General features: G+C 40.0%; 1 protein-coding gene across 1 annotated transcript in view; it reads right to left on the reverse strand.

Annotated features, from left to right (window-relative positions):
- Nucleotides 1-8,092: 8,092 nt before the first annotated feature.
- The window catches only part of LOC109892603 (connector enhancer of kinase suppressor of ras 2), a 70,892-nt gene continuing 57,075 nt past the window's right edge, over nucleotides 8,093-21,909 (reverse strand). Inside the window, exons 19-23 of the mRNA XM_031826525.1 lie at nucleotides 15,078-15,148; nucleotides 14,766-14,866; nucleotides 12,731-13,271; nucleotides 12,144-12,355; nucleotides 8,093-10,504 (exon numbers count right to left, since the gene is read on the reverse strand). Of these exons, the coding sequence (XP_031682385.1) occupies nucleotides 10,283-10,504; nucleotides 12,144-12,355; nucleotides 12,731-13,271; nucleotides 14,766-14,866; nucleotides 15,078-15,148 (1,147 nt within the window). The 3' untranslated portion in view covers nucleotides 8,093-10,282. The remainder of the gene's footprint in view (nucleotides 10,505-12,143; nucleotides 12,356-12,730; nucleotides 13,272-14,765; nucleotides 14,867-15,077; nucleotides 15,149-21,909) is intronic.

The raw sequence follows: 21,909 nt of genomic DNA on the forward strand, positions 1-21,909 counted from the left end.
AGAAGGTGCCCATTTTGCTTAACGGGACACTTTATCATCTGAAGTGTCTGAAGTATGATTCTGTATAAGTCTTTATCAAGACTTCCTGCCCAAGATTCAGTAAGCTCGATTAAGATTAAGAATTTTTGTGGAATGATTAAGATGTAGCATATTGAAAACTAACAAAATGTTCATTACCGAGTTTACCAATGATTCTGTATCTCTCCCTTTGAAAGGTTTCGGCCGGACCCAGATCCGGCTATTAAGGGATCTCCCAAATTAAGTAAGGCCTGGCCATTTTACTTTGTTTTTACCCTATGTTTTACAACACACACCAGCACCCACACACAACCCACCTGTTATGAAAATGTGTTAGTGGTGTTAATACTGTGTTTGATTTATTGTGTGTGGTCTTTTTATTTTGGTATAAGTGGATTTTTCCTGGGTTAGAAAGGATGCAACTTAAAGGGCACACAAATAACATTTTCTGAACTATCTATTGTCCGAGTTTTGGTTGCACACATGTAAATTCTCTTGATAAGAAATGTACTGAAAAACCCAATGTAAACCCAATGTTTTAAATGTCTTTTAATAATGAGTCTGAGGTAAAGGAAAGAAAAGGGAAATAAACACTCACTTTACTTCTTACCGATCATTGGGACGCTAGTGTCTCACCTCGACAACATCCGGTGAAATTGCGAACTGAAACACTATTTGAAGAAGAAAATGAAGAAACACCAGAAGAGTGAGTGCCGGGAGGGAGGGGGGGTGGTCAACCGTGCACATAATTAATTTAGGCTTGTACAAATTTGTTTATTTGGAGTATCAGGCTGATTGTGGAGGTCTGCACACTCCAAAATGTATATTAATTTAGACAAAATAATTGAGATGCCGATCTGTCATTAACATGCCACAAGCGACAAAAGCTCCAGCTGAATGTCATTGCCAGAATCCATACATTAAATTGTGTAATGAAGCATATGTGTAACTGTATGAAGCAAAGGTCTTAAGTTAAAACATTCTACTGCAATGGTTTTATAGGTTTGAACCATGGAAACAATCTGAGTTTACAGATCCCTTGTGTGTATTTTAGATTGTACGACCCGGAGTGAAAGGTTTGAAAGGATGAAGTGTCTGGTTTAATGTGTTGATTTCCAGTGGTGGAAAAAGTTCTATATTGTCATACTTGAGTAAAAGTAAAGATCCCATTATAGAAAATTACTAAAGTAAAAGTCACCCAGTAAAATTCTACTTGAGTAAAAGTCTAAAAGTATGTGGTTTTAAATATACTTAAGAATATTATATTATTATAAGTATAAGAAAGTAAATGTAATTGCTAATATATACTTAAGTATCAAAAATAAAAGTATAAATCATTTCAAATTCCTTATATTAAGCAAACTAGACGGCAACTCCAACACTCAGACATAATTTACAAATGAAGCGTCGGTGTTTAGTGAGCCCACCGGATCAGTCTGTAGGGATGTACTCTTGATAAGTGTGTGAATTGGATTTTGGAGTTCTAGTCAAGATTCTAGCAGCCATGTTTAGCACTAACTGAAGTTTATTTAGTGCTTTATCCGTAAAGCTGTCCCAACAGCAGAACTTTCTTTTCAGCACCATGGAGTGAATCCACCGCTAAACATGGCTAACAGTGGTGCCTTGTCTGGCAGCGAAACAGTTCATTCAGCCTCATTTACTGCCTTTAAAAAACCTAGCTGATATGGCTGACTTGCTTAAACAAATATGGTTTCTAATGACAATTGAGACGTACAAACTATGGCATAAGGGAACGACGAGCAGATAAGAGTTCATCTGTAATTTCGATTAAGACATTAATGAGCGAGCAATGATAACGTAGTCGATATAACTATTGGAAATGTACGGTGACAGAATTCAGAACATTGGCCGTTCTTACAGTATTCTCCCTGTACACAAAGTCAGAACCGTAGGATAAATAAAAGGGAGCATATAAGCAGACAATGAAAGCTCTTACAATATTCGATGATTACAGTTCTCTATATATATTTTTATGTACATATTCATATTCATTCCTTTACACTTGTGTGTATAAGGTAGTTGTGAAATTGTTAGGTTATATTACTTGTTAGATATTACTGCATGGTCAGAACTAGAAGCACAAGCATTTTGCTACACTCGTATTAACATCTGCTAACCATGTGTATGTGACAAATACATTTGATTTGATTCTAAAACAAGTTATAGGCTACATGTGCACCACCATGTCAGAACAGTAGGTTAAGTTATGGGAAAGGGACCAAATTATTAAGGTGATGCACATGGGCTACTAACAGCTTACTACACAACATACACTTAGTATTACTTTCTTAGATAAGGTATACATAGCTCCATAGCATATTACATAATTTATGCAGCAGCATACAATACATTTTTGGACTCACCTTGTGCTGTGCTCACTTAAACAGGAAAGTGGCGCGGCGGTCCTTCTTGAGGGCAAATTTTGTCAAACTTTGCAATCAAAGTCTAGCATTCTCTGGATTGATGGTGCTTTCAAGACAACTGGGAACTCTGGAAAAAAAACACGGTTGAATCATGACATCAGTGATCTTCAGGTCGCAGCTCTAGAAAGAGGCCCGAGTTCCTGACTTAGAATTCCAAGTGAGATGACCTTTCAAAACGTATTTTTCCAGTCGGAGCTAAATTTTTTCCAGAGTTCCCAGTTGTCTTGAACTCACTGAAGTCTGAGATTTCCCAGTTCCCAGTTTTGGATGCGGCAGAAGTCATGCTGGATTGACAGCATGGCCAATGTATTCAACCTTCTCTGGCCTATGATGTGTTGCAAGTGAATGTTAATCCTTTTAAGCTTGGAAAAGAGAGCCTTAAACCCAGACTTGGACCACACACACCCTCTCCACTGAATAGCAGGCTAGGGATTGCTTAGCGAAATTTACAGTTAGCCACTCATTATTGGTTTAATATAAGCTTATCATTATCTGGGAACTCCTCTCTGAATTTGAAATAATCAAGTGTCCCTCATTCCAGTAAGTCCTTTTTGTAAACAACGTACTTCCTTCCCCTAAACATGGACTTGGTTCATACATATTCTGGTTTGGCCCGAAAGGTAGATAAACACTATCGCCCTCTAGTGTTTGAAATCAAATACTCATATCATTCCCAATTACTTTGCATGACTATCACAATACTTTATTTACCATTTGCACTTTTTCTCTGCTCTGATTAAAATTTCAAAAAAAAGGAGAATGAAGGAAAATGCCTTTATTCCCTATTTGGCAATTCTATTGCACCAAAGAACACACATCTGAAACATGATTGTCATTGTGAAGATCAGGGCTGGGGTGATTTCAAATTGAAGGCAGTCGATTCGTGAAGTGATTTTCATTTATAAAAAAAGAAAAGAGGGAGTGATAAAACATGTAAAATATGTCCTCTTGGCTGTACTGTAAAATAGCCTAATATATATATATATATATATATAAGTTTAAATATGTCGACAGTTCTATTAAAATACAAACATATGTTTGAAACATTTCCTTTTGAAAATACTAACTGACATCAAGTACAAGGACATTATTCCAATGATCCAAACACGCATATCAAACTGGCCAATTCATAATGTAACATGACTTCCAGGTTCCTCTGTGGGCTTATTTGTGAGTGTCTAACTTGTGCAAGAGCTGCACAAATCCATAAAACATTGGGTCTTTACAAAAAGGTTCAACTCAGTAGTTCTATAAAGTCTTACAAATGCTATAAAAACATGGATGTGTGTTAAAACGGCTCACTCGTTTAGGAAATGCCACATGGAAAATATTTGCATAGACTGACCGGACTAATAACAGGCATTCACCATGTGAATGTGGCTGACAAAAAAAGTGACAGCATAGCCGTGACCCAAGTAGTCCCTAGTAAAAAATAACAATATATATATTTAGTGTAATGGTCCAGTTTGGTTAGTAACATAATTTGTGGACTCCACAAATTGCGGCTGTTCTGAAGGCAAAGGGTGTTCTTAATGTTTTGTACACTCCGTGTAAGCGCTGGTAGGTAAACCTTGTGTTGTGGTGGATGCAGATGATGGCCTGCACCCTGCTCTCTGTGGGTGTCTTTGTAAACTGCAAGCTCCTCTGCAAAGAAACACAAATGACACTAGAGTTCAAATACTATATGGGTGCGTCCTGATTCTCCATCCTTCTCCGTGTAATGAATTCAAATCGGATTGCCCGGAGGCGGGAGTTTCCACCATTGGTAAATCCATGACAGGAAGTGTGCAGGGGGGGGGGAGTCAGCTACTCTACATAGTGGAACATGATACCAAAGAGACATTTGGCAACCTGCTTATTCAACCATTCTACTGCGAAGTGTACATTTTGGATTATCTATAGTTAGTCTACACCCCCTTGAACTTTGTGCACATTTTGTAGCATTACAATGTGGGATTCAAATAGATTTCATTGTCATGATCTACACAAAACTCTGTCAAAGTGGAAGAAAAATGTGACCATTTTTTAAAAGATTAATGAAAAATAAAACAATTAATATACCTTGATTAGATAAGTATTCACACCCCACTGAGTCAATACATGTTATAAACACCCTTGGTAGCGATTACAGCTGTGCGACTTCTTGGGTACGTTTCATATGAGCTTTTCACACCTGTATTGTGTGTATTTTAATTTTTTTTTATTTCACCTTTATTTAACAGGTAGGCTAGTTGAGAACAAGTTCTCATTTGCACCTGCGACCTGGCCAAGATAAAGCGTAGCAATTCGACACATACAACAACACAGAGTTACACATGGAATAAACAAAACATACAGTCAATAATACAGTAGAACAAAAGAAAACAAGAAGTCTATATACAACTGAGTGCAAATGAGGTGAGATAAGGGAGTTAAGGCAATAAATAGGCCATGGTGTCAAAGTAATTACAATATAGCAATTAAGCACTATATGGTAGATGTGCAGAAGATGAATGTGCAAGTAGAGATACTGGGGTGGAAAGGAGCAAGATAAATAAATACAGTATGGTATTTGCCCATTATTTTTTTCAAAATTCTTCAAGCTCTGTCAAGGTGTTGGGGATCATGACAGCAATTTTTAAGTCTTGCCATAGATTCAAGCAGATTTATGTCAAAACTGTAAATTGGCCACTCAGGAACATTCACTGTCTTCTTGGTATGCAACTCCAGTGTAGATGCTGCTTTGTGTTTTAGGTTATTGCCCTGTTGAAAGTTGAATTACTCTCCCAGTCTCTGGTGTAACCTACTTCAGTCTGCTTTTTCCTCCAGGATTTTGCCTGTGCTTAACTCCATCCTGTTTATTTTTATCCTAAGAAAATTCCCCAGTCTTTGCCAAAGTCAAACATACCCATACCCTGCAGCAACCACCATGCTTGAAAATAAGGAGGCAGTTCATCAGTGTTTTGTTGGATTTGCCCCAAACATACAGCTTTGCACCTAGGCCAAAACATTTATTCCTTTGCCATATTTTTCTGCAGTCTTACTTTAGTGACTTGTTGCAGACATACGCACTTTTAAAAATAATTGTATTCTGTATATTGTTCTTCTTTTCACTGTCATTATTGTAGAGTCATTGCAATGTTGTTGATCCATCCTCAGTTCTCCAATCACAGCCATTGAACTCTGTAGCGGTTTTAAAAAATAACTAATGGCCTCATGGTGACATCCCTAAGCAGTTTCCTCCCTGTCCTGCAGCTTAGTTCATATATTCTACTGCATCTTTAAGGTGTCTGGGTAGTTTAATACATCATCCACAGCATAAGTATTAACTTCACCAAGCTTAAAAGAGATATTCAATGTCTGATTTGTTATTGCTACCCATCACTGCCATTATTTGAGGTCTTCGAAAAGCTCCCTGGTCTTTGTTCACTGAACAAACAAACGCAACATGTAAAGTGAGGACCAACATTTTACAAGTTGCGTTTATGTTTGTTCAGTGAACAAAGACCAGGGAGCTTTTCGAAGACCTCAAAGAATGGCAGTGGTCTTCTTGAGCTGAAATAAATAATCCCATACATTTTTCATATGCACAAAAAGCTTATTTCTCTCAAATTTTGTGCACAAATTTGTTTACATCACCTATTTCAATCCTACTTTGTAGCTCAACAAAATATGCAAGAAGTTCAAGGGGGTGTAGACTTTGTATATGCACTATATAATAAACTGCTGGTCAATAATCTGGGGAGTATTCAGTAACTCATTATTACCAGGATCAGACCAGCTAACCCAGAGACTGTGATCACACTGACCCTCGGGAAGAAACCAGGAGGAGGATCACTCAGGAACTCGTATGTATCTAGGTAAAATAGACATGAAAAACAAAGTTGTTAGAGATTGAGATACTAGAACAGACCTACTGATATGTCAACAGAACACCCCCACTCCTCACCGTGTCCAGCAGTATAGACTGTTACAGCTCCAACCTTGACAGAGGTATAAGCATTCTGGAAAAACAATGGTCAGAAATTAGTACAAAATAAAACCAACAGAGCTGAGATATTACAGAATCACAAAAGCTGCCATTTTCAGAAAGTCCCTCACCGTCTATTGATCTCATGGCATCTAACACAAAATGTGAGTTCTCATTAAAAGTAGACAATTACTATAACTGAACTAAAGAGCCACTCCAAAACTTCCAGCATGTCATTCTTAAAAACCCATATTGATGAATATTCAAATTAGCCAATACAACCAACAGTCAGCAGTGATAAGAGGCCATCAGAGCCATATAGTGCAAGTATACCTTAACGGCTCTAACATATGGCTGCAGCCCCACTCGGACCACACCCAGCCCACTCTGCAGATCTCCAGGCTGCTCATCCATGTAGTGTGTTGCTGTATGTAGGGTCTGGAGCATAGATGGACAACTAAGAACAGAACAATAGATCATCATCAATTGATCGTCAAATGCATACAGTAAGAAGCATGCTGGTAATAGTCAAGTACATCCCGGTTCTTGAGTAAATTGAACATCATCTTGGTCATTTGATTACCTCTCTAGGGGAGAGCCGCACGGTTTCTGTTTTGTCCTCACTCATGGCATAAACTTGAAACGAGGTCATTCCCATTGCTGCGGAGATCGCCGCCAGCTTCACTACCTGCAGACACACAAACAGAGTTTTGTCAAGATAGGAAAACTATGGACTACTTTAGGCCTGTCTTATATTCACACCTCATCAGTTATTGAAGAGGCACAGTTGAATCTAATACAACACAGGCCTACACCCGTTTTGTGCCATCTAGTGCTAAAACTATGGACCTATAATTGGACAATATTCTACTGTAACTGATGAAAATGATAGGCCTAATTATAATTATTCTAATGGCAATTATAATACTGTTACGAATATTATTACAATTATCAGAACAGTACTTTACTTCATGAAACCACGGTTGCAACATTTTTTTAAACTAAGAATGCAATATCAATGGGATACTGATCAAAGAGATAAGACCTTGATAAGAACTTGTTGAGCAGGGCTCTTCTAGATTAAAATAATTAAATTGATACAATAAAGATACATTTAGGACAGGTTAAGAAGAGGTGACCTCTTTCACATTGAAAGAGTAGGCCATCTATGCTAATCCTGAAATATACAGGGAAACACTTGGCTACATCCATTCTATATATACTTTAAAATCCACATTCGTAGCGAACGTTAACTAGATAGAATTTAGAGTAGCAAACAATGTTGTATTCACGCAATTCTAATCTGTCAGGGGGGAGATTTTCGGCACAACACAGGTACTATTTACATTTGGATGCAAGAGCTCCACAATACTTTTGAGCTAATATTGGATAAGTAGAACAAGAGCTCAAGCAGTTGAACCTTTGTGGTGGCGGTATCAGCTCCAGTGAGCTTCTGCCCAAGTTAAGCACTGTTCATTGGTCAGTGAATAATGACCTTCACTATAACAATGACATACACATAACAATGTTAATCAGTTTTCTTTATTTAGAGTATTGTTCTTCATTCCTGATCCTATCCTGGAAAAGCCTGCCCATTATGTGGGTCCCTATGAGCAAGGTTGAAGATCTGCTTTAGTTCAGAGTACTGTTTTTGTTATCGAAATAAATAGACATGAATGCATTTATTTGTGCAGTAATTCAGTTTATTGGTTTTACAACTTCAGTTTTACAACCTCGTACTGTATATATTTCTGAGAAACAAAAAGGCTACTTTTGATTCATAGGAAGAATAAATGTATTTCTCTTTCTTGATAACACTTTTTTTAAATCAGTTAATGTACAGATAAACAGATAATAATATACTTCCAAAAAAGAGCAATATGTTCCTTTTTTTAATGTCGCAGTGCAACTTACATCTTAGCTACACACCTGCGCAGTTGTACTATGAGGTGCACACCTCCAAAATAACACAGTGGAACCCTGGACAGATTGGGCAGATTTCATGTACAATGTTTTAAAACATTGTGAGAACAATTACATTCTGGTTAAATGAAATACATTCTACAATACATGTACTGCTATTCATAAAATTTGAAAGTTGCAAGCAACAACTTGAGAGTAACTGCTGACACGTTTTATAAATGTTAGTAGCCTAAATGTCTAATATGACATGTAGCCAAACAATGCAGGGCCTGTGTAATCATACTGTATAATTTGAAGTAGATTATACTGTATAACAAATGTACTGACACCTAAAGGCATTTTAAGTATCAGGACACAACACTGGATGATAACTGGAGGTGAATTGAAGAAATGTCAATATCCTGCCAGGAATAAGGGAGCATGTATTAAGCAGCACAAAAAAAACCATTATAATTGAAATTGGATAGAAATGACATATTCCATCACAGGTAAAAGAAAATCCAGAAAAAAGGCCTAAAAAGAATCAACCAAGTATGTCAAACTTAAAAAATGAAAAATGTGTTATGAGTTGTTGATCATGTATTTTAGGCAGAAGGAATGCAAACACATTGAAGTACTACTTCTTAACCTGTAGAAATAAACAACTTAAGCAAATACAATTCGACACAATTTCTGGGATCCTTTTGAAAATAAGCCAGTACATTCACATAAAATCAACAGAGACACAGAAAGGGAACAGAATACATGAGCAAAACTCAAGACCTGAATCAACCCTGAAGATCAGGAGGTAACTTCTGTGACAGGTGGAATGAAGCAAAAACAGTCATTCAGGAGACGCAATGCTTTTTGTCTTTTATATACTTTTTCTAAGAAAAATATAAGTAAAAAGATTCTGTCGTCACAGAATCTAAAGATTGCATTCACAAGTATATAGTTCACAGTTTTAAATAGAGGGTGCTGCTATGCAAACAATATAATATTTTTATTTAACACATTTCTCAACCTCAATGGCCACATGTACATGTTTACTACCATGCAGATGTTTGATTTCAAAAATAAATCTCACCAACAAATGCTATAATGATTGGCAAAATCAAAATAGCTACAAAGAGACATATCAATAAATGTAAAGTGTCATTCCGGTGAGCTGTGTTTGGCTAAACTACTTTGTTTAAATGTCAAACAAAATGTACATAATTATACATACATGTTAAACATGCAACATCCGTACATACAACAAAAATGTGTAATAAAACCCTACTGAGCTTCATACACTAAAAGCCCAAATACCTCCATCTCTTTCTCTCACTCTCTCTTCCTCACACACCCCTGTCCTCTCCACACTTATACAAACATACAGTGTGCACACTTTTACACAGATTGAGGCTTTCTTTCTGGGGGCTCAGGGTCACACAGTAACATGTTGGCCCAGTAGGGGGGTGCATTGTTGTAATCAGAATGATGCCTATAGCCCGTCGCTACATAGCTCTCTCTTCAAGCAGCATTAAAGGGGAAATAAAAAATGAAATAAAATCAAAGCTTGCTTCCTCTTAATCAAGGAAATAAATAACAAAAATGAGAATCGAAGAAAAAAAATGCTCTGCATCAGCCAAAAACAGTTCGTCTTCTTTTTGTTGTTAAGTTCTCTTTCAATCTATCATCTGTTGCATTTTCTGTTTTGAAGATAATAATGAAGAAGGATAGTTTCTCCACACATGCAGAATGGCACCCCGTGGGAGCCTTATTTTATCCAATATACAGTATATACACCGCCCGTAACTCTCTTCTGTTTGATCTCAGTGCAGTATGTACACATATTACAGTGATTGGTTTGTCAGTTCATTTGCTGTGAATGGTGACGGTAGACCCTGGCTGCATCGACGATTGGGGGGGAAAGAGATGATTGCATGATTCCACAGTGTCTTCCTGTTACTCTGTATCTAAGCACTCAAACGTGAGTTTCGATGAAGGAGTGGGTGTGCATCATCAGAGGTGGAGACAGGGGTGAGAGGTCGGACCCCTCAGGGTGAGACTCTGTCGGGGCAGAGCTGAACTCACAGATGTCCACAAAAAGCTCATGGTGTTGCTGCTTCCACTCCTGGAATTTCTGGGAGTTTAGACCGGGGTCGTCCAGCACTTGGCTGATAATGGCCAGATCACCCTCTTTGGCCTGTGGGAACACATCAGTTAGTGTTTGGCTTACATACGACCTAAATGACCCCACTCATATGCCACCTCCTTCGTATCGCTATAGACAGCCACCTGCTGGACACCTGCTGGACTTGTAACATCCTATACCATTCATATTTGCCCTTTGCAGTGTTTTCCCTAAGCGCTGGCCGTTGGCTAACCAGCCGATAACAGACTGATTATTGTCCGGCTACTTTTTCCACTTCATAAATGAACTAGGCTTCTTTTCATTTAAAAGTTTAAATTCGCTAGTCAGAAAAGTCAGTATAGCGTTCTCCCCCTAGAATAAACAATATGCATCTTTTAGTGCCCTATTGGTAGGAAAGGCGCCTGTCAGTCATAAAGCGAGCGATGACAGGGAAACACTGCTGGTTTGTCAGTCTGCTGTCTGTCCCGACTCTCGGTACATGCTTCTTCATCGTCTCCTGTGAGTGAATTTACACGCCCCATGTAATGTAACTGGTAACCATGACTTGAAATCTATTTAATTATTGTTTTGTGGCACATTCAACTATTTTATTTAATGTATTTTATATAGCCAGCCACGGAGTCGGGGCACAGGCTATTTCCTGTGCTTTGATTGACGATCGAACAGCAAGTGTTGACTAGTTTAGTAATAGTGTCGAACTGACTGAATAAGTCAGTCTCCTACTGTATATACTTTGCTATTCATAAATCATACAATGTAGTTACATGTCCATGGTATCTCATCGGAACAAGTAAACCAAATATCTTGTTTGTATTTTCCTAGGACTTGAAGCCCATGTCAAAACTTGCCACAATAAACTAAATTGAAAGAGTAGACTCGACTAGTTTTTCTGACTATATTACTAAGCTACCGCCTTCCCTCTAAGTCCAACTCCCAGTGAATGATTGACAGGTCTGAAACCCAACCAACTCTGAAACGTCCTGCTCCCTCCCCTGACAATCCCACCCACAGTGAATGATTGACAGGCCAAACTGTTAAAGGGATAGTTCCCCCAAATTACAAAATTACACATTGGTTTCCTTATCCTTAGTGTCCACAGCCACAGAGCCAATAAAATACATAATTTGAAGAACAAACATCATTGTGGCAATTCATATCTTGCAGCAAAACTGTAAATATGACTTTAATCTCAAGAGAAGACAGGTTAAAGGTTAAAAAAATAAGCTTATTTTACCTAGGTATAGATGATATCCAATGCAACACACTGAATTCATACATTTTCAGTCATTTTAATTGCAAAGTCATGTCATGCTACTCAGTACCACAACTCATTTAACCAATCTGGGATGTAAAGTTGTACAAGCATTTCGCTACACACACAATAACATCTGCTAAATATGTGTATGTGACCAATACAATTTGATTTGATTTTAACTATTCAATAATTTAGCTGTATATTTTGGATGGAATCAAGGCATTAGAATGTACCAGAGGCCACCAAAATAGAGCTTGTTCTGCAAAAACAAAATGTCTTTCCCCAGGAGGGAAAGCACCCCCGGAACCCCAAAGTCCGGAACTCCCTGGGCTGGCTACTTTTCATATTTGGCTGGCTACTTCATATACTTGGGGAAAACACTGCCTATGACTGCCCTACAGCCTGCCCTGTGGCTGTGTCCCTTCCTCTCCGTACCTTGAGCGTGCTGCGCAGGGCACGAATGCGGTGCAGCTTGTCATTGATGACAGGGTCATTGCAGCGCTTGACGAAGGAGCGTCTGAACTCCTGTTTGGTGGAGGGCCTCTGCTCCCCCAGGGCAGACAGGCTAGCCTGCTCTATGGAGCGATACAGCTCATGAAAGCCATCCACTCCCTCATGATCATGGCCTCGCTCTTTAGACCGAGAATCTGAGCGGGGAAATTAGGACAGGATTTCAAAGCTCTGTATTAAACCTTATTCAACCATTTTAACTTGGATAAAAGCTTTACAAAGTACCTTGTCTAGGGTTGCAAAATTCTGTGAACATTCAATACATTCCCTGGTTTTCCAGAAATAGTGGTTGGAGGATCCAGGTTTTCTATGTACTCCTAATTCCAGGAATCGTCCAACTGGGATTTCGGGAAAACCAGGGAATTTATTGAAAGTTCACAGAATTTTGCAACCCTAACCATGTCATCAAATGAATATATAATCAAGGCATAACCAGGTATATGTGTATTTTTTAAACAGTAACTTGAAATCTGAGGAGTCCTAAAGAGAAGTTTGGCGAGAGCAGGAAGTACCTTGTTTTTTTCTGGAGTTGTGCTTTCTGAATGGCACCTCATCATCCTCACTCCTCTCCTCTGAGGGTCCTGCTGGGCACAGGCTGCCCTTGGTGCCCTGCACGTCCCTGTTCCGGGGCAGGCTCTGGCTGCGCTGCTTATGTGTACAGTGGTGGAGGCGCTGCTCACGCTCCTCTATGTCCACCAATGGGAAGGGCCCATCTCTGTCAGGTTGCCGGCGCCTCTGGGCGGGCAGCGTGGCCTGACGCCGGTGCTCGGGGGACATGAGCAGCTGACCCATTCCCATGTGGCCACTGCCGTAGCCTCCATCGCCCCTGTCACCCTCCCCCGGCACCGTCTGCAGGAAGTGGAGGCCCGAGCTGGTGAGAGGCGTCTCGATCAGGTCCTGCCAGGAGCGGCGTTGGGTGTCACGGAGGGTGGGGCGGCAGCTGGAGGAGTGGGTGCTCCCGGGGACGTCTGGACGGGAATCTTCAGCAGAGGAGTGGGAGTACGTGGACTCACTGGAGAAGTGGCGCTCAGGGAACGGACTGGAGGAGTTCACCTGGAAGGGCACCAGTGGATAGAGGTATTTAATGATAGGGTAATTATGTATTGTATGAGCTTAAGCATAAGTGTGCGTATCAGTGGGGGCTCCTCAGAGGAGGAAGAGGAGGACAATCCTCCTCAGTGAATTTCATAAAAAAAATGTTTTTAAAAGTGATCCTTTTTAGATAAAACTGTACTAAATATATTCATATGTCACCAAATAATTGATTAAAACACACAGTTTTGCAATGAAGGTCTACAGTAGACTCAACAGCACTCTGTAGGGTAGCACCATGGTGTAGCCGGAGGACAGCTAGCTTCCGTCCTCCTCAGGGTACATTGACTTCAAATGGTTCTCACCCCCTACCAGTAATCATGACAACTTCCAGAGGACAACCTTCAACCTATCAGAGCTCTTGCAGCATGAACTGACATGGTGTCCACCCAAGCAAAGGATCAGACAATTAATATATTACTGAAAGCATAAGCTACAGCTAGGAGAGACTCAAGGAGAGAGAGAAAGACTATATTAATTTCATTAAAAAAAATAAAAAAACTTTCAGTTTCACAAATGCAGCTAGCTAGTTTGGCCTACTCAAACACCCTGATCAAACAGAGGGATGATATGTTAGCTAGCTGGCTATGACTATCCAACACACACTGGAACTCTTCCAAGTCAAGGTAAGCTTTTCGTTTCACTCATTTATTGCCACCAGGACCCGCCGGTGTAACTGCTAAACTGCTTACTGACTATACACTAACGTTACTGCATGATTGTAGTTGGTTTACTAACGCATTAGTTCTATACGCGATGTTGTCTATGACGTTACTTTAGCTAATATGGTGACAATAATGTAGGTTGTGTGTAGCGGTTAGGATACGGTTTGGCTTGGAAAGGTTTTTTCGCCTGGTCACATACAGCTGATGTGTTGTGCATTGAAGTCCACATACGAAGGGAAAAGGTGAGAGAGGGAGAGCGCATAGATGCGAGAAAGAATACAACGTGGCCGCTATGAAAGTTAACTGTGTTTACGTGTGATCAGGGGTGCATTCATTTCGCTGATTCTGTCGAAAAACATTTCTTAAACAGAAGCAAACGGAACGAAAATGGGAATAAACTTACCTGAATTTGTCCAATAGAAACTCTCATTTGCAACTGTTTGACTAATGATTACACCCTAGATCAGCTAGATGCAGGCAAGAGTGTGCAAGGCGGTTTTGAATGTGTCACTATCTGTCCATGTGTCAGTGTCTTTTCTCTCTACCTGCAGATTACTCATGATGGGTATAGGGAAAATTAGAGTATCATATAGTATTGTAGCTTAAACCTATCAATGTTACATTGAACTGAGTGAATAGAATATGAATGACCGTCATCCAATATGCTATAATAGAAATAAGGCCATGATTGTGAAAAAAATAATTGCCCTCCCTCATCTTAAATAGCACCGACCGCCACTGGTGTGTATGTGTGTGTGTTCCAGAATGTGGACCAGATGCCTGCACTCACAGACGGGGTGCGGTGGTAGGTTTCACAGCGTGATGACATGCCCTCTTGTTTCAGGGTCATAGAACCATCAATCTCATCCTGGTCACTTTCACTCCAGTAATCTGAAACACACATCAAAGTTGAACATCAATAAGATAAACAGCTTGGGTGACCTCATCCATGCCAATACTGTCAGTATTGCACTACAGTACAATAGGTATTGATCTAACACACTTATGTAACATTTTACGTCAATGTCCTAAAATCACTCAATTTCCACATCACAACAGGATGTTGTCTGATGTCATTACACATCTAGTCAGATTGTCCTACCTTCATCAGGGCGAGAAACTTTATCGTCGGGTGTGTAGCCAATCGCTGCCAGCCCCAGCCGGTTCATCCATCTAAAATGGGTAAGATGACAGGGTGCAGATACACAACATGAGATGGTTAATCGACTAATTGATACCATACTGGGAGTGCTAGGAAGATGGAAATGTGTTGTGTTGCCAGACTTGCCACCTGAACAAATCAGTTGGAGGGGCCTTTGATTTCCACAGACGGACCATTTTTTCATACGACCCTTTTATTGCGACCTATGTGTGCACGCACTTGCATACATTTTTTCAATGAGTGTAATAGTAAAGACCACAATTCATCCTACCATTTCTACCGATCTTAGTGCCAGTTATGATTATTTTTAAATGCACATTTCATGGAACAGTTTCATAAAAAAACGGTTAATCATAAAAATCTGAAGTTGGCCATAAATGATACAAATCTAAAACTATGGAGAGAGCACAAGCCTCTGTCATAGACACACTGATACACTGTGAACCATTAGTGACTAAAGAAATGAGAGCATAGAACTCAGAGATAGCCTACAGGCCAATGCAGCAGTGGTCTGCATTTAGTAAAGAATACAGTTGAAGTCAGAAGTTTACATACACCTTAGCCAAATACAATTAAACTCAGTTTTTCACAATTCCTGACATTTAATCAGAGTAAAAATTATTCTCCGTCTTAGGTCAGTTAGGATCACCACTTTATTTTAAGAATATGAAATGTCAGAATAATAGTAGAGACAATTATTTATTTATTTCATCACATTCCCAGTGGGTCAGGAGTTTACAAACACTCAATTAGTATTTGGTAGCATTGCCTTTAAATTGTTCAACTTAGGTCAAGCGTTTCAGGTAGCCTTCCACAAGCTCCCCACAATAAGTTGGGTGAATTTTGGCCCATTCCTCCTGACAGAGCTGGTGTAACTGAGTCAGGTTTGTAGGCCTCCTTGCTCGCACGTGCTTTTTCAGTTCTGCCCACATATTTTGAAAGGGATTGAGGTCAGGGCATTGTGATGGCCACTCCAATACCTTGACTTTGTTGTCCTTAAGCCATTTTTCCACAACTTTGGAAATATGCTTGGGGTCATTGTCCATTTGGAATACCCATTTGCCACCAAGCTTTAACTTCCTGACTGATGTCTTGAGATGTCACTTCAATATATCCACTTAATTTTCCTGCCTCATGATGCCATCTATTTTGTGAAGTGCAACAGTCCCTCCTGCAGCAAAGCACCCCCTCAACATGATGCTGCCACCCCCGTGCTTCACGGTTGGGATGGTGTTCTTCAGCTTGCAAGCCTCCCCTTTTTCTTCCAAACATAACGATGGTCATTATGGCCAAATAGTTCTTTTTTTGTTTCATCAGAACAGAGGATATTTCTCCAAAAAGTCCCCATGTGCAGTTGCAAACCGTAGTCTGGCTTTTTTATGGCGGTTTTGGAGCAGTGGCTTCTTCCTTCCTGAGCGGCTTTTCAGATTATGTCGATATAGAACTCGTTTTACTGTGGATATAGATCTTTTGTACCTGTTTCCTCCAGCATCTTCACATTGATTTGCACTTTTCGCACCAAAGTATGAAAAGAGACAGAACGCATCTCCTTCCTGAGCAGTATGACGGCTGCGTGGTCCCATGGTGTTTATACTTGTGTACTATTGTTTGTACAGATGAATGTGGTGCCTTCAGGCGTTTGGAAATTGCTCCCAAGGATGAACCAGACTTGTGGAGGTCTACCATTTTTTTCTGATGTCTTGGCTGATTTCTTTTGAATTTCCCATGATGTCAAGCAAAGAGGCACTGAGTTTGAAGGTAGACCTTGAAATATATCCACAGGTATACCTCCAATTGACTCAAATGTTGTCAATTAGCCTATGAGAAGCTTCTAAAGCCCTGACATTTTCTGGAATTTTCCAAGCTGTTTAAAGGCACAGTCAACTTAGTGTATGTAACTTCTGACCCACTGGAATTGTGATACAGTGAATTATAAGGGAAATATTCTGTCTGTAAACAATTGCTGGAAAAATGACTTGTGTCATGCACAAAGTAGATGTCCTAACCGGCTTGACAAAACTAGAGTTTGTTAAGAAATTTGTGGAGTGGTTGAAAAATGAGTTTTAATGACTCCAACCTAAGTGTATGTAAACTTGACCTGTTCACTGTGATTACTATTATTTGACCACGCTGGTCATTTATGAACATTTGAACATCTTTGCCATGTTCTGTTATACACAGCCAGAAGAGGACTGGCCACCCCTTATAGCCTGGTTCCTCTCTAGGTTTCTTCCTAGGTATTGGCCTTTCTAGGGAGTTTTTCCTAGCCACCGTGCTTCTACACCTGCATTGCTTGCTGTTTGGGGTTTTAGGCTGGGTTTCTGTACAGCACTTTGATATATCAGCTGATGCAAGAAGGGCTATATAAATACATTTTATTTTATTTAAACTTCCGACTTCAACTGTATATATTTTTTTTTCTTTCTGTTTTCATGTTATTTTGGCCTTAATACGTGTCACATACCAATGTAATTATTTATTTTTTATGAGTTAATAAAGCCGCATACAAACATGTTCTCTGTTTTGCTTTCTTGAGTAAGACAGCTCCAAAATGCAGTTTTTTTTCAGCCTAGCTCAGCGCTTTCTGTTGTGGTGGGGCAGCCAGCGGAAAATACGGAGCGTTTGGGTTGGTAATGTGATTGGCTCAGTGTTCTGTCACTGATGGGGACACTACGTCACTACAAAATCTACAGGTAGAGCTTGGAAATTTAAGCCCATTGGGTGCTGCCGTAGACTTACATTGGAAGTGCCCATCCAATAAGTCATTGGCCAAAGATAAAATTATGTCAAATCACGTTATATCTACCGTAGCTTTGATTGTACCGATCATGTCAACATCATCAACAAAATCTTAGCAAGAAAGCTATCAGTCATCATCATGCATCAAGTCGGCAATCTGCTGGAAAATCCCTTTCAATCCTTGTCATATGAAGAGAAATTATAGATAATAACGTATCGGTGCTCATCAGCCATTGGACATAAACATAACACAACAAGTTGGAAATTACAAATTCAACAATGAGTGCTAAGGCGCCACTGCAGTCCCGGGTTCGATCCCAGTCTGTGTCACAGTCGGCTGTGACCGGGAAACCCATGAGGCGGTGCACAATTGGCCCAGCGTCGTTTGGGTTAGGGGAGGGTTTGGCAGGCCAGGATGCCCTCATTGTGTTCAAGCAACTCCTTGTGGCGGGCCGGTCACCTGCAAGCTGACTCTGCCAGCAGCATACCACCCTGCATACTACTGCTGGCTTGCTTCTGAAGCTAAGCAGGGTTGGTCCTGGTCAGTTCCTGGATAGGAGACCAGATGCTGCTGGAAGTGGTGTTGGAGGGCCAGTAGGAGGCACTCTTCCCTCTGGTCTAAAAAAATATCCCAATGCCCCAGGGAAGTGATTGGGGACACTGCCCTGTGTAGGGTGCCGTCTTTCGGATGGGAAGTTAAACGGGTGTCCTGACTCTCTGAGGTCATTAAAGATCCCATGGCACTTATTGTAAGAGTAGGGGTGTTAACCCAGGTGTCCTGGCTAAATTCTCAATCTGGCCCTCAAACCATCACGGTCACCTAATAATCCCCAGTTTACTATTGGCTCATTCATCCCCCTCTCCCCTGTAACTATTCCCCAGGTCGTTGCAGCAAATGAGAATGTGTTCTCAGTCAACATACCTGGTAAAATAACAGATAAATAAAATACAATTAATTTGGTTGTCAGTTCGACAGTGTTTCCTCTGACACATTGTTGCTTCTGGGTTAAGCGAGCAGTGTGTCAAGAAGCAGTGCGGCCTTGCTCTCGACCTTCACCGAGTCCGTAGGGGAGTTGCATCAATGAGACAAGATCGTAACTACCAATTGGATTTCACAAAAATGCGGGTAACGCCATGGGCCTTAAAGGTTTGAATACACTGGCCATGCTGTCAATCCAGCATGACTTCTGCCATGTTCAAAACAACTGGAAACTCGGAACTGAGAAATCTCAGACTTCATTGAGTTCAAGACAACTGGGAACTCAGATAAAACTAGCTGCGACTCTGAAAATACGGAAAATAATTTTGAACGGTCATCCAACTCGGCATTCCAATTTGGGATTTCGGGCCTCTTTCTAGAGCCCACAAGAAGGACCGCCGCGCTACCTTCCTGTTGAAGTGAGCACAGCACAACAAGGTGAGTCCAAATGTCTTGTATGCTGCTGCATAAATGATGTAATATGCCAGGGAGATATGTATACTGTAGCCAAGATAGTAATACCAAGTGTATGTTGTGTAGTAAGCTGTTATGTGCCTAACCCTAATAATTTGGTCCCTTTCCCCCTCATAACTTAGCCTACTGTTCTGACTTGATGGTGCACATGTAGCCTATAACTTGTTTTAGAGAACTGTAATCATCGAATATTGTAAGAGCTTTCATTGTCTGCTTATATGCCCCCTTTATTTATCCTACGGTTCTGACTTGGTGTACAGGGAGAATACTGTAAGAACGGCCCATTTTCTGAATTCTGCCGCTGTACATTTCAAAAGTGCTGAACAAATTGTTATATTGACTACGTCAGTCATAGCTCACTCATTAAGGTCTTAATCGAAATTATGGATAGCCTCTTATCTGCTCATTGTTCCCCTATGCCATAGTTTGTACATATCACTTGTCAGTAGAAACCACATTTGTTTAACAAGTCAGCCATATCAGCTATGTTTTTTAAAAAGCCTGTAAATGAGGCTGAATTAACTGTTTCGCTGCCAGGCAAGGGTCCGCTGATAGCCAGGTGTAGCTGTGGTAGGCCCTAACAAGGTTGTGGGCATGGTTTGTCACCGTTATAGTGCAATGAATGTATTGTTTAGTGTTGTGTTGTGTTATGTTATGTAGTGGCTTTACTGGCATGCATCAAAAATAAATCATTGTTTGTCACACCAAGATTTACATGCTAAAATCGCCACTGAATAGGCCAATAACTTCCAACAAAAACTAAGTCAAATACATAGGCCTAAAGCTGACAAATAAGAACAGTAGAAAATATCAAAATGAAAATTCTGGTTCTTTCAATCACATTCATCTCTCTTCTCCGCATGTCTGCCTCCCTTTCCATCTGTCTTGACTTGAGCTATTGCCAGTGAAGTTCAACATTGCATCAAATCATCAGAGGGTCCAGTCTGAAGCTGTCGTTAACAAACTTGCAACAGTGTATCAACATGCCTATTCCAGGCCCTTAAAGTGTCCTGCTCCAGTAAGCCCGGGACAGAAAGCAGCTTTTTATGACGTTTCCACTGGATATATATATATTTTGCTCTTTTCACACAGACGCCACATACTGAGGAACTATCATGCGCAATGGATGTTAAAAAAAAAACGGACTTTGTTGACTTGTGTGAGGCAACGAAAAAATTTGTGGTGTACGTGGTCAGTTAAGACAAAAATAAATCAGACATCGGCAAATGGGCCCTTCTTACATATGCATGCATTCTGAAATGAGACACACCATATCTTCACCACACCTCTTCCCCTTCTTGATGCCACATTTTAAATTATACTAAAGACACATTATCTTCACACATATTTCAGATGCTTTTAACTGATAGCCGCAACTCAATCAGCTAGACCTATTGCCACGTGCACTAATCAAATTGCAGGCTTCCCATACAATCCACAGCCATTTTTTAAAAGAAGCTAATGATCCTCTGTGGATAAGTCATGCTCCCCGGTGAAGTATTTTGAATGATTTTATGTTGACAGGAGTAATTATATAATTTTGGCTAAACATCCATTTATTTTAGGGCAATTCAGCATCCTAACAGTGCACAGTTTATGGAATGTACATATCATTAGGATCATAAGAAAAGCCATGCGTGAAACATGAAATGTAAGTGTTGCGATTACAGACAAACTTTTAGGCTTGAACAAATCTTGTGTTGCAATTCTGATGTACAACAATAACTTTCAGAGTTTTGGCAGAGTTTCATCTCACCAACAAAAAAAATGTATACCAAACGGCCTGTGAGGAGTGCTACACGAACAAGCATAACACAGTATAAAAAACACGGAAGTCAGGGAAACTGGAGAGCGGTATCCTGCACGTTTTCAAGTTAAAAGTCTCCATTCTCTATTACTCAGTTGAGTTTACTTCACATGTAGGTAGCGAATGTAATGGTTTGTTTGCCAGCGCAAGTCTAGATAGCACTAGCTGTATAATGCCTACAACAGTGAAGTTTCAGTCCACTAGGTGCATCTCTACAGAATGGGCATGTCTCTGGTGACATGGACATCCCCATGCATGCACCTTATCAAAATATGACTAATTCAATATTGCACCGTCCCATTCTCTGTGCTCTGTCTGCAATTATCAAAATATGACTAATTCAATATTGCACCATCCCATTCTCTGTGTTCTGTCTGCAATCATAACCAGTATTATCAACCAGGAATAATGAAACATAGGATAATGATAGATGTTTGGAGAATCTATGAATTATGTATGACCACTGGAGACTTTGCCACTCAAAATATATTTTTATGGAATATTTTGACATTTATTTATCACTCAAAATCATGCCAAAGCATATTATGTAGGAGGGGTTCTTTTTTATATTTTTTATAATTTGACATGATTTATATTCATCGGGTCACGAACATATGGACTTTGAAATTAACAAGGGAGACGTTAAATGTAGGCTAAGTCTGGCATAAGCTTATTCCCACACTTTACAATAACTATGTTGCAGTGGTCTTAGGTAGTCTCCATATAGTCTATCCCCTCCATAGCGACACTGCTGCCCAGTTGAAGAGTGTGTG

Source organism: Oncorhynchus kisutch, linkage group LG6, assembly GCF_002021735.2.
Source record: "Oncorhynchus kisutch isolate 150728-3 linkage group LG6, Okis_V2, whole genome shotgun sequence".
Classification (NCBI taxonomy): Eukaryota; Metazoa; Chordata; class Actinopteri; order Salmoniformes; family Salmonidae; genus Oncorhynchus; species Oncorhynchus kisutch.